Source organism: Mytilus trossulus, chromosome 10 (genome assembly GCF_036588685.1).
Source record: "Mytilus trossulus isolate FHL-02 chromosome 10, PNRI_Mtr1.1.1.hap1, whole genome shotgun sequence".
NCBI classification, from domain to species: domain Eukaryota; kingdom Metazoa; phylum Mollusca; class Bivalvia; order Mytilida; family Mytilidae; genus Mytilus; species Mytilus trossulus.
In genome coordinates, this window is record NC_086382.1 from 57,047,780 (window position 1) to 57,062,250 (window position 14,471).

At 30.1% G+C, this 14,471-nt stretch overlaps 1 protein-coding gene across 1 annotated transcript in view; it reads left to right on the forward strand.

Moving 5' to 3' along the window:
• The window catches only part of LOC134688021 (protein phosphatase 1 regulatory subunit 12A-like), an 88,844-nt gene that overhangs the window by 21,305 nt on the left and 53,068 nt on the right, over positions 1–14,471 (forward strand). The window contains exons 9-16 of the mRNA XM_063548488.1: positions 4,620–4,771; positions 5,499–5,542; positions 6,328–6,522; positions 7,275–7,451; positions 10,609–10,809; positions 12,068–12,123; positions 12,797–12,876; positions 13,794–14,223. Coding sequence (XP_063404558.1) covers positions 4,620–4,771; positions 5,499–5,542; positions 6,328–6,522; positions 7,275–7,451; positions 10,609–10,809; positions 12,068–12,123; positions 12,797–12,876; positions 13,794–14,223 — 1,335 coding nt within the window. The remainder of the gene's footprint in view (positions 1–4,619; positions 4,772–5,498; positions 5,543–6,327; positions 6,523–7,274; positions 7,452–10,608; positions 10,810–12,067; positions 12,124–12,796; positions 12,877–13,793; positions 14,224–14,471) is intronic.

Consider the following 14,471-nt stretch of genomic DNA (forward strand, 5'->3'; position numbering starts at 1 on the left):
TTTGTTTCTGTGGGGTGTCTAAAGAAGAAATTGCGAGCACGATGGAACTGATCACGGGCAGTTGTACACTTTACATCAAACCATACATTATCCGGTCTATCTGTAGTTGCTTTATCTCGTATAAGAATCGAACGACCAAAGACTTTAAAAGCATTGTTATACAAAATGTTTGATAGATCCCTAACTGCACTATTCATATTATCCGCGTTCGAAATATTACTCACTAATGATGTTAAATTTTCTGTTTGTTGATGCATACTTTCAACAAAATCGTTTGTTTTACTATCGTCCCATTTCAAAATATTATGAGTCTTAGGGTATACGTTTTTTGGGCTTGCATCTTCTAAAACGAGTTCAAAAAATAACGGTGCATGGTCGGAATGTTCGTTGAATTCTAAAACATTAAAATCCGACAATAGTTTGTAATCGTCTGGTGATAAGAGAAGATAGTCATTTACACTTCTACCTTTCGATGTGCAAAATGTAAATTTCCCGTCCTGGTCTTTTCCTAATCTTCCGTTCGCCGCCGTTAGACCTGTATTGAAGCACAATTGTAGTAGCTTTCGACCGTACGCATTGGTTGTACTATCTAGCGAATGGCGTTTCGGAATTATGGGGTTTTCAATGTGTTCGAAACTAGAAACATATCTATCTAAATTATCATTTTCTAAAATGTCATCAATAATGCCTATGCGGCTATTTAAATCACCACAAACAAAAACTGAACTATTGTGATTGTACTCTAAAATAACATTTTCAATAATCTCATGAAAATCAATATCATTAATTACATAAAAATTTGACCTCTCATGAGGTATATAAGAGAAACATACAATAATATCATACAGCATATTGAAAAAATCATGTTTAAATTTTAAAACAACAATTCCACAACTCAGTTCTTTTTCTATTGAAATACCATCTATTAAATAACTTCTACAAAAAATAGCTAAACCTCCCTCATTCCTTGTACCAATGTTATTATCTCTATTTAGACTCAATAATTTAACGAAGCCATCGATTTCTATAGAATTGTCATCTTTCAACCAAGTTTCACATAAAAACAAAATGTCATATTTGTTCACTAGGTTCAAAAAAGTGTTATCTTCAAATGAAACAAGGGTCTTTTTTAAATGTCCATTGCATGTATGCAAATAATAAATAATTATAAGGATCTTGTTGTTTTGAACAAAACATTATGTTATAAGATTGAGGTGACTTAGGTAAAATTTGAACTGAGTTTTTTATAGACACACTTATTAATGGTATGATTCACAATTGACCAACATTGTTTTAATATTTTGTCATACTACACGGATCACTGATCACTTGAGATGGACAAAACTTAACATTCATATAGACACTTATTTTTAAAAGACAAAATAATATAATTTGAATGCTTCTAGCTTTAAAATTAAATAAAAAATAAACTTATGTTTTAAATTTATATATTTTACTTGCATTTTGTTGTTAAATGGATAATTGAACCAGAATTTTCCAAATGAAGACATCCTTTTCCAAAATTAAATTGCATAAATCTTATTTAATTGATTCAAATGTGTTTTTAAAAATCCATTAAAAAGTAGTTAAAGGCTATTTTTATAAAAACTGTTAAACTTGTATAATACATTGGAATTAAATGGCTAATTATAGAAGAATTAGTAATAATTTAATTGTTCATTGGAATTTTAAATATTAAAGTTGTAATGTCAAAATAACCATATATCTCACAGCTGTTCGTACAATAATTTGGAATAATTTATATATAATTACGAGAGACATAATTTAGTAGTGAAGTTTTAACCCCATGACGTAATGAACCATAAAAAGGAAATAAGACAAATTCACTCTTTTTGTTTTTGTTTTGGTCTAATGATAAAAAGTTTGGTACAGGTAAAATTGGCCATGCATCAAAACGTTTGCACACCTATGAAGTTACCTGAGAATTGTGATGTTATTTAATTATGGGTTGTTGCAGGTAAGAATACCTTTTTCATTCACATTTTAATAAGTCATTCATAATTTCAAATTTTCCCATCAAATAATTTAGCTGATTTCATATTTTAAAATGAAATATTTTGTTGTTTTCTTGCATTTGAAGAAAAGCAGCATTTTTTTTGCAGCTTTAAATGCATTAGCAATAAATAACAATAGCTAAATTGAAAATTTAACTGTTTATTATAAACAATGGTATTTTATTCAAAACAGTTTGCAACAATTACAGATTTGATTAATGAACCGCTCCCTGTATTACTCATCATTTAGAAGAAAGTAATGTTTTTTAAAGTAAACATAGATTACAAGAATGAAAGTTTTTATTTGATCCACGGAGGAATTTTCCCATGAAGTCAATATTGATTTTTCCCTTTAATGCAATGAGAATGTTAATTTCATGTTAAACTTATGTTTATATCAATTGTCAAGTAAGAAATGTTTTCATCCATATTTCATTTTGACTTTAATATGATTTTTCTTGAATTACTCATTCCCCCTCCAGCATGTTTAGATTTTAAGTTTTTTTTCTTGTCAGTCTGACAAGGGTAAAATCAGTGCATGATATAATACTATTTTGTGTCATCAAATAGGCATGCCGAGAAAAATCGAGATGCTGAAGATGTCGGAAGGTTAGATGGCATTAGTTACCTTATTGTTCATGGAACCCTTGTTTTGTCCCTTTTGGCAGCATGGACTATTGAAACAAAACCTTAAATAAATTTCTTAGTCCTTGAATATGACAATATATAACTGTGGGCCTATTGTTAACATGGACCCTAGGGCTTTAGAGCTGTGGAATGAAATTGACCTTATGTATGTCGTGACTGGTTTGGTTTTTTATTTATGTTAGGCTTCTAACCAATGACAGTCTGATCTCCAGACTTTTGTACATCTAATCTCTACTTAAGCTTAATATAAATATAGATAATACTTTTTACCCTAAGCAGGTCGCATTAAGAAAGTATTGTAGAATTTGTTAACAGATATTTAATTTTTTTACTAACTTTGGAAAAACCATATTCTATCTGGTAATGTAATTTTATAAAATAAGATTCTCTCACCCCACCTAGTTGTTTAGATTGTACAAGTTTTGTTTGCTTGACATCCAGTGGCAAATATTTGATGCTTGGAACTGTTATCAGATTGATAAAACTTGTATGTTCTGTGCAGTTTGTTAATGAAGGTGTGTGAAATGGGTACTTGGAATAGAAATAGGAGCAGAAATTTAGCCTTTCAAAAAACTGCCTAATGTCCCCTCAAGGAATTCTTGTATAGGTCCTTTAAGGTGCTAAAAGTATGCCCCCTCTCCCAACCTGGGTCTTAGATTGATCACTCCATGATGTGGCTGTGCAGTTTAATAAATTTTCAAGAGCCAATAAAACAATCCCCTGTACATGGTAAAAGATAGAAGTCAATGGAATATTTTTTGATAATCAAGTTACTCTTGCTGCTAAGATGTTAAGAAATCCAGGTTTACTATCAATTGGGATTTTTTTAAATGAATATCTGTTATCACTACGTACAAATGTCAAAATAGGAAAGTTTTCCAATTTATGTAGTCTATGACCTTCTTTAGCAATTTAGATAGGGTTTACATAACATACTTTCTTTATATACATTTGATTTGTGACTTGACTAACATCCATCTTAGTATCCCTGATATTTAGTGAAATAATTATCTAGTGTACTAACACTGATGTTAGTTTATTATTGTCATTGACTGCAGAACTAAAGAGTGATTACATTATAATTTCAATCCTATGATCAGATCTGATTAGCCTTTCCTATGGGCAAAGTTATAGGTTCCGGTGTGTTGGTGGACCTGGCAAAATATTAAAACTACTTTTGTAGAACTGTAATTCCAGAAAGTTAGGGATAATCATAATGGGAACACCTATATCCATAGGTCTTCTGAGATTAAAGATGTCTCCTTCATTGCCAGATTGTGTGTTAGTCCCAGTCCTCGTCATATTGCTTTCGTGTAATGCTTTCTAAAGTTTTTGTAATTTGTTAATGCTATTGTAACCATATTAATGGCTCAGTTTGATATAAGCATTTACACTGTTTAAAGAATTGATTCATACCTTATTTATAATTTTGAACTTCTCAAAAATTATTTTCAAATTATGAATAAAAATAAAGTAAACAAATTCTGTAAACATTGTAATTTTTGCAGTTTTGCTTACAAGAAGAATGTTGTTGAATTTTTTTCTGAAAGGACATATACACAAAATTGAAATTTGATCTGTTTTAGAATTATTCATAATAAAGGTGTTTTATCCATAGACATGCAATTTAAAGTACAGTACATTTAGATAGCCATATCTCCCTCTATTTTTTGTAGATTTAATAGTACAAATATACTTTATATGTTATATACAGTTTAAATATGATTGTTTAGATTATGTATATTGCATGATTGTTGTAATTTAATAAATAGTTGATTATATACTTTTCCCAGCCATTATTCTGTCTATTAACTACATAAAATTGTATGGTATAGTTCATATTATATTTGCACTGTTTAAAAGTCATGGTCAGACCTAGTTTAGGTTTTTAATATGAATAATATTTCACTACAGAACATAAAATAAAACTGAATTTATATCTTTTATTTGTTTCAGAAGTTCTGTAACCCGAATGAGTGTTGATCAAAAACAGAATGTGATTTTGAAGAACGTTGAGCAGGAGAGGTCGACATTGGAGGCTAATCTGAGTGGAATTAAAAGTTCTTCTAGCTCTTCTGGGGAGGGAGAAAGTTCTGAATCTGACACAGGTAAGCAGTGTTGAGAGAAATGACGTGGATATCTGATTTTGTGGTTTAGCCAAAGTCAGCATACAAGCTTACACAAAATTTGTTCTTCATTTGTCTACAAAAAAAAATAATTCTTACATGAAGAAAAGATAGAAATGTTATATTTAAACAAAGACATTAAATGAGTCCAATTAAACAAAACACTATTCTAATGGTCTACATAAAAAAATCAATATAAACATTTAATAAATGAAGCTGGCAATTCGTGAACATAGATATAAGAGATGTGGTATGAGAGCCAATGACACAACTCTCCATCAAAGTCAAAATTGGTTAAAGTAAACAATTATAGGTCAAAGTACGGCCTTCAATGCCTTAACTCACACCAAACAGCGAACTATTCAGGAAAACCAACGGTCTAATGTATGTACAAATAAAAAAGAGACAAAAACACTTATGAACCACATCAACAATCACTGGTTCCTGGCTTAGGACAGGTACAAACAAATGTAGCGGGTTTATACCTTTTAATTACCGCCAACCTTCACTATACATTCCTTTTATATATAAATAAACACATGCTGCTATTTTCCTGCTACTTCTCCCAAATACAAGAAAATGTCTAACTTACAACAGTTTTAAATTTAAGTGACTGAAGTCATAATTATCCAAAAGATAAAGGGATAGATGTTATGCAAAAAGATATAATATAATACGTCTATAATGTATTATATTCTTTACTTTACAGAGAAACAGAATGAGTTGAACAAGCAGTCAACTGAGGCAAATCAGGTAATTGTCTCTTTATATATAAAAAAAAAAAAAGAAGATGTGGTATGATTGCCAATGAGACAACTCCACAAGAGACCAAATGACACAGAAGATAGGACATTGAATGAAGGAACATGTAAAAATTCAAGGAGGGGCATTAAGTTTATTCTTGTCTGTCTGTATATCCATACATTCTGAAATTTGTTTCCGATCTTTAACTTAAGATTGCCTCAACAAAATATTATGAAACTTATTTTACAATGCTTATTACCACAAACCACAGATCAAGTTTGCATTTGGGGTGTCATTTATACCTTTCTAGAGTTAAACCCTTTTAAATTGGAAAAATTGCAGAATTTTGGGTTTCCATTCTCTAACTTTAACATTTTGCCTCATTCAAATGTTATAAAACTTATCCACAATGGTTATAACTGCAAAACACAGATCAATTTTGAATTTTGGTAGCTACAATTTTACTGTTCTATAGTTATGCCCCCTTTACATTTTTTTTTTATTGATGTTAGTTCTTGAACTTGCCTCAATCAATTACCATGAAACTTATGCAAAATGCTTATTACCACAATAAGTTTTCACTGGGAGTAAAGAATGAGGATACAGATTTTAGTTATAAATGACCACTGGAAAAGTTGTACACTCAAAGTCCAGAAGCTGAGCTATGTTACAATCTTCATGTGTTTTCCATTTGTCCTACAAATATATCTATCACAATTTTATAAGGACTTACTGAAAGGAATGCTTTCATATTTAATCAGCACCACAATTTTTTTTGTTACACTTTCTTTTAGACCCGAGACCGAGATAAGCCTCCAATAACAGCTGTTGTTGAGATACAGAAACCAGAAATGGGAAAGATAGAAGAAAGTAATGAAAATGATACTGTTCAGGTCAAGAAGAAGGACGAAGATGTGATAAATGAGGCAGACAAGAAAACAGACACACCAAGGATTGAAGATATTGGTGAAACTAAAGAATCTCTTAAGGTATGCATTTTCTTTGTTTACAGCGAGTGTAGTTATAGCTCTAGATCTGTGTATTGTAACATTGTTGTGATAAGTTTGGCAAAAAACATTAAAATTTGATGTTTACAATGAGTGTAGTTTTACATCTGTGTATTGTAACATTATTGTGATAAGTGTGACAGAGAAAATCTAAACTCTTTGTTTACAGTGAGTGTAGTTATAGCTGTATGTCTGCATTGTAGAAATTTTATGATAAGTTTGGTAGAAATTAGCAAAACTGAAAATTTTATTTTATATTTGGTATGCTGCTTCATTTTTAGGCAATTTGTTTTTATGTCTTTAAAGTGTGTTTTATATTTTTTCATATACTGTAAACCAGGGGCTCTTTTCACAAAATAATATTACTAAAAATATTGATCGGAAATTATACTGATTATGACTTTTATTTCTTGTGATATTATTTGTGAAATGAGCCTCAGCTATTTTCCATAGAGATTTATCTATCTAAGTAGGAATAATCCAAGTTAAGATTGTCACTAATATGGGAAAGTTGAATGTTCTTTTATATGCAATCATCAACAAAGTATAAAAAAAATAAGGAAAAATTAATTTCTGGAAAGATGTTTTAGCGGGAAAAAAAGTTGGTTTCCTGAAAAGAAGAGAATAGTAACATATAGGAATAACATATCTAAATCTAAAAAAGAACCCATAATAAGTTTAAATTATGAAATAATTCAGTTTTATGGAAAATATAAAAAAATAATTCTTAAAAGGAAAAAGAAAATGCTGAGAAGGAAGCAAAAGAAAAACAAGAAACTGAGCAGACAGAAAGGAAACCAGATGAAAAATCTGTCAGAAAAGACAAGGATTTTAATAGATCAAATAGTGTTCCTGCGAAGGAGAAGGAACCATTATCTCGAACATATAGTGCTCCAAATAAACCTACAGAGGTAGTCCGCATGTTGATTTCTATTTATAGCAGCATGTGTACACCTTTCTGTTTTTAACTGACACTAATTGATGCATTTTGCGCTTGTGCCATTCAAAATTTCATTTATGCCAAAATATTTGTTTATTAGTCCAATTTTTAATGTAAACTAGGATAAATTTACAAAACTATTTATATCACCTGAATAAAGCACCCAAGGAGTTAGTGTGTTTATCCAATATTCTTATGCAATGCTTTCATTGTACTGTTATTGAGAAATTTAACCATTAACCTGCAATTCTCTTGCTGTAAAGGCTCATCTGATTTTTGGCGTAAATGAAAATTTTGAATCTTCAAATGGTACAAATACGATATGCCTCAAACTGTGGCAAGGTGTTTCACTAATCAATTTGAAATTACTAATTGTTGGGATCAAAACTAATTTCTGAAAAGTTACATTAATAATTGTTTTAAACAATGCACTAATATTTGGCTAGGGGTAGTCATAGATTTATTGAAATAAACTAGTGTAAATTAACAATGAACACATGGCTGTACTTTTGTGTTTAGTCATGTCTCTGATATGGCTTAGATGTAATTTAAAGGCTCCAGTGTAGCAGTCATGCATTAGAAAAAGGAAGTAAAAATGATTTTCAGGTTTTTAGATCAATTTATTTTAAAACTCAAATTGAGAGAAAAGTATGTTTTAGAATTTTTGAAACTAAGAAAGTGCATTTTTGGAATACAGCATTTTTAAATGTAATGATATTCATGCTATGTTGAGGCCTTTCTGTATGGATATAAAATCTGTCACTGAAAACAGAGCTTCAAGAAAATAATCTAGGATTTAATAACATCATTGTGACATACATAGTTTTAATATTTAACTGTCATATTCAGCAGAAATAACCAGGTTTTCTATAAACCTTAACTATTTGATCAAATTAACATTAAGAGCAAATCATTTAAAGATATCACAAGAAATTATACTTAATACTGTGGATTCATTAATATGGGATCTTAATTTTTAATGGATTTCATTGGTTACTGCAAGCCTTGAACTTCAATGGTTAAAAAAAATCAAATGTTTATAGGATTTAGCCACAAAAAAGATTAAATATAAATCAAAATACAATTCTTATCTATCCACAAAAGTAAGTGAATACACAGTATAACAATCAAGGGTAACAATTCTAACATAAGCATAATAAGTTTTCCTGTAATATCACATGTGATTAAGTCACTTGGTACCCTGGTAACATATCCTATCACAGTCACATGGTACCCCAGTAATATCACTTGTGATTAAGCCACTTGGTAACCTGGTAACATATCCTATCACAGTCACATGGTACCCAAGTAATATCACTTGTGACGCAGGCACTTATCATTGGAAAGGTTTTCAGTCTTGTCACAGATACTCTCTCTAATCTGTGCATACTCATACTGATGATAATTCTATTCTTACTCATGTGCTCCTCTAAAATGAGCTGGCCGTATTATAATTTTATGTGATTTATTACATATAATCAGAGCATAAAATCTCTAAACTCATTTTACATTGATTATTGTCATATAACTCTTCTTTTTATGTCTGAATTTGAAAAAAAATAATAATTACAGTGACTTGACTGTTAGTGTTGCTATCCAACAATTGCAACTCATTCAAAATTTTGACCCAATTGCAATTTGTTTTATTAAACCAAATTGTTCAACTGGTCAGAAATTTGAACCAACTGCTGTAGAAAACCACAGTCAGGTTGTGAAAGTGCAAGGTGATAAAATAAAACATACTTACAATCCTATAAGACTATAACTCCACTTTAATGATGTTATAACAAAATTTGTCTATCAGTGTGTATAGGTATATTATAGTCATTACCATGCTTAAGGTGAAATTGTTATTTTGAATTGCTGTAAAAATGTCCATACTAAGCTTTCATATAGTTTTTCTTTCAAAAAGTCTTTTATATTCATAAGAATCAGACATTGAGTGAATTAAAACATTTCATATTCAGTAAAATATGTGTAAAATTGCAATATGTTTGTAGGAAGTTTCCATGGGGAGATAATATTTTTTTTCTTTCAAAAAGTCTTAATTCAAAAGATTAATATTTTAGGTTATCTCCCCATGAAAACTTATCAATAGCATATTGTTATTTCACACATATTTTCCTGAGTATATGATGTTTTATTTAAAATGATATCTGGTTCTTATGAATATAGAATACTTTTAGAAAGAAAAACTATATGAAAGCTTAGTTTGGACATTTTTATAGCTATTCAAAATAAACAATTTCACCTTAAGCATGGTAATGACTATAATATACCTATACAAACTGATAGACTCAAATTTTCACAACATCATTAAAGTGGAGTTAAAGTCTCATAGGATTGTAAGTATGTTTTATTTTATCACCTTGCACTTTCACATTTTGACTGAACAATTTGTTCAATATTCTGACCAGCTGAACAATTTGGTTTAATAAAACAAATTGCAATTGGGTCAAAATTTTGAATGAGTTGCAATTGGTGGATAGCAACACTAACAGTCAAGTCACTGTAAATGAAACTGAACTGCCTTTTTCAGTCACAATTAATGCTCCAGAGTGTTTTTTAAGGCAAAATAAAAAAATATGTGTTTCTTATTTCCATACCTACCCTATGTTTTAAGCTTATAAATAGCCTACCTTAAAGTTGTTGGGTCATTTATCAATAAGCACAGTTAAGTCAGAATTTCTCTCCTATAGACTCAAAAAAAAACATTGTAAATTTAATGTAATGAATTGTAAACTTTTAGAATTAACAAAAATCCCTTCCTACCTTACCTATTATTTTCCAAGATGTAAAAGATGTCATAACACACATATTATTTTATTTGGCCTTAAGCTAAAATTTAATCTTCCAAAGTGATATTAGGTTAACTAGGTTTTTTTATCATATTTCATAAAATGGAATTGACAAGGGGGTAACATTTTGAAATTCATATGTCTGATATTTTTTACTGTTAAATCATCTCTTACACATACTTTTCAAGTATGAAATGCAACAACAAAAAAGTCCTGAAAATGAAAAGCTTCTTCTTAAATTACAGTAAATAGAAATAGTTTACAAGCATGTTTTAGTTTTAATTTCCGGCATGGGTTTTTTATTGTACATTTTGTTGCATGTTGGTACAGGTCCCCACCATAGTAACACCACCAACCATAACAGAATCAAAGAACGATACAGAACCAGATATCCTGTCCTGGCGAACTGGTTTACGTAAAACAGGAAGTACCAGTATGGTTATAGAAAATAATAAAGACGAGGGAGACAAAAATCTTTCTCGTTCTTTATCTAGCCCTCGTATCCCTGCAGACAGAAACTCAGTTGACAATGTGAGTGTTGTTTTAGCAATAACGTCATGGCTGATAAAGCTGTGTGTCGTGTGATTAGTTTGTGTTTGTGTTTTTGTTGTTTGATTGTTTATTTGCTGCATATGTATTTTTTATTTAATTTAGAGAAAATTAATTAATAGTTAAAGATAGTTTAAATTTTAATTCATTTACCTAGGTGAAATAATTTTTGAAAGTTCAGTCATTTTATCTCATGCCTTGACTTAAACTTTAAAAGATGTTAGTGTGTGGAATATCTCTTTGATTTTTATAGTCAATGTTTGTAATACATGTACTATGATTTTTTTAACAGGATATAAGCAAATAATATTGCCATTGTCTGACTGACATATGGCTTTAGGATTTTAATTGTTGCACAGTTATCATGTTGATTGGAACAATTTTCAATAAAACAACAGAAATTGAAAAAAGTGAATTCACAACAAAACTGAAGTATGAGGAAAATTCAAAACAAAAATTCCTTAATTAAATGGCAAAATCAAAAGCTCAAACACATCAAACAAATATACAACAAATATTCCTGACTTGGTACAGGCATTTTCAAATGTAGAAAATGGTAGATCCTGGTTTTATAGCTATCTAAACCTCTCACTTGTATGACGGTCACATTAAATTATAATGATTCAAATTTGTTCATACTTTTTAAATGTGAAAGAGTATTCATGTTAACCATATTATGAGAGCAGTACCTCTGTGTAGATTGATCAGTTGAAAAATAATAAGAAAGAAAAGCTGTGGATTATTAAATGTATTAGATATCCCACTGACAGCATTAGTCTGATTGGGGGGGGGGGGGGGGGTTATTTTATTTACACCATGATATTTTGGTAAATGCAAAATTAGTGGCTCATAAGTTATAGGCTGGGTGCTGATCTTTTATTTTATGTGATTGTACTTGTAAATATTTACTGATGTGAAATTTATCTATTATAGCTTCAGTTATTAGGAGTTTGGAGGGGTGTATTTTATTTTAGGAAATTCTTCATATTTTAAAGAATTATAAATGCAAGATATCCTTTTACTATAAAGGTGTAAATTGGGATGTTGATAATGATCCTTATTTAAATGACAAAAAAGAAGACTTAGAATAAAATATTGAAGATTCCCATACAAATATAATTACGTGAATCTTTTGAAACCAAGATTAAAGAAATATATTATAAGAAACACACAGTCAATAATGTATGAATTATGATTAGTATAGGTATTGTGTCTAATATTGAACATTTCTGTATTTTAGGATAAAGTTCAGTTACGCAGATCAACAGATACTCAGGATCATAAACCATTGGACAGGTATGTTACCCTCACAATGTATTCTCATGTGTTCAACTTTAGTCAACCTTTTACTAAACATTTGTTCTTTCCAATTTCTGTAAGAGTAGCTATTGTTTAATGTCTGCAGAGTAAATATTATTTTGTAGATTTGTATGTCTTTGGCCTTATTTTTTGACTCATTGATTGGCGTTAATTTTTTCGTGTCCTATGAGGAAAGATCATATTTGGAATATGAAATGAATTTAGGGTGTATGTTTCATATTGCTTTGACCTTGACATCATCTTCACCTTCAAAATTATTTCTAGTAAAATGGCTTTTTTTTTTTTGTGTATACAAACAGTAAACCCCAAAAAAATGGTGAAATAGCTTAAATTTCTTACACAATTATAAACCCTTATTAGTAATGATGTACATTTTGTTTTCTTTATCTCTTATGAATAGGTTTTATAAAAAAAATATTTCAAAATATCGTATTTGACAAGATTATTGGTTATGTATAAATATGCATGTAAATTTTTCTTCCATTTTGAAACTGAATATAGTCCCATTGTACAACATAGAAGGCTTAAAACATGTGTTGTTTTCTTAAACATTTTCTGACCCATGTAACATATCTGTTTGGGTGAGAATTCATATTTCCAAACCCATATAAAGATTCTGTTTTTGTGTGTATTCACATTTTCATTGCAGGGACCTACTGCTTTCCATTTTCTTAGCAACATTACTTTATATTTTCTGGATTTATCAACTTTATTCTGCATTCTTAGAAAGTGGCAGATTTTTTGCTTACTTTATTCATTCAAAATTAAATTAATTATTCATGCAAAATGTAAATACACTGTAAATTTATTTAAAGACTTATTGTGGATTTATTTATTTTCATGGGAACCAATTTTCATTGATTGAAAAAAATGGAATTTGTTGAGATTTTGAATTTGTGGTTTATCATACAAACCAGTGGTCAACTTACACTTCATGGAACATTTAATTTCATGGTTGAACTTTCTATATACCAATGAAATGTAAGAAAATTGGTACCCCAGGAATAATACTGAATCTGTAATATAACTTTTCTTCAAAAATTGCTTATGTAAAAAGCTTAAGAGAGGCTGATTTCTATTTTTTTTGTAATAAACTCTGAAGAAATTTTGTAATTATCTCACCAAATGGTTAAAGTTTCAGAAGCATATATAAAACTACTAGACATAAATCTTCAAATATATTATACTTTGCTGCAGCCAGCTTTAATAACTACAATGGAATGTTTCTCATTGGAGTGCATTCTCTGTCTTATGATCTATAGATCTTTGAAGGATGTTACTTATCATAGGACTGTAGATAGTATACTGCTTTTGAAATGATTACATTTGAGTGTGATATTTTCTTGAATACTATGTGAAATAAGGAGTCCACCTTCCACTGACATCCTTCAGTTTGAAAAGCAGACCAGTCCTTACTGTGGCATTAAGAATTGAAATACTCAGGATTCAACTTTTAATGAAACATATTGTGTGTTGCAAAAACTTGTTTTCAATCTTCACATATTTTTTATAACAGTCCGATAATGACCTTTGATAAAAGGTTGAAAGTAAATTATGAAAACCATGTTTTATAAATATGTATTACTCAGCTGTTTAGAAAAAGAAGCCCTCTGAAAAATGCCATTACCATCAGTAAAAATAAATTTTCTTCTATAAGAAAAGGGGGGGTCTTAGATCCATCCCTGTCAGAAGTGAGATGTGGACTACTTATAACTGTATGATTGCTTGTTATGTGTTCTGCGTAGAATTCCTGCCTTGCATGATAAACTTGTGCATGTTTACATCCTACAGGATCTCTGCATACAGTCGAAGCATCAACAATCCATATCGTAGCTCTTATCAATCTGCTTATGTCCCGTACTATCGCAGGCAGGCGGAGCAAAATGAACGACGGGAAAAAGAACGAGAAGCTAAAATCATGGAATCCACTACTACTACACAACCTTCAACCAGTACTGCAACGTCAGTGTCAGCAACGTTATCATCTGTAACCACAGCAACGACTACTGTCTCCACTCATGGCGTCTCCTCTATTGCATCATGTCCCACTTTTGGTACTAACTCAATGTTCAGAAGGTTTGTTGTTTCATCATTTTATAACAAAGTATTCATTATGTCATTCATAATAAGTTTAAACATTACAGCAGAATGCATCAATTGTGTAGGTAAAGATAATATCTGTGGTTAGCTTGCTTACAGCTGAACTGTGAAGTCATTAATAGGTTAGGTATACTGCCCTACTTAAAGAGTAGACCAGATTGATAAATAACTAATCTATCTGTTTGTAGGACTAGACTACTCTGAAAGATATGGGAAGTATACCT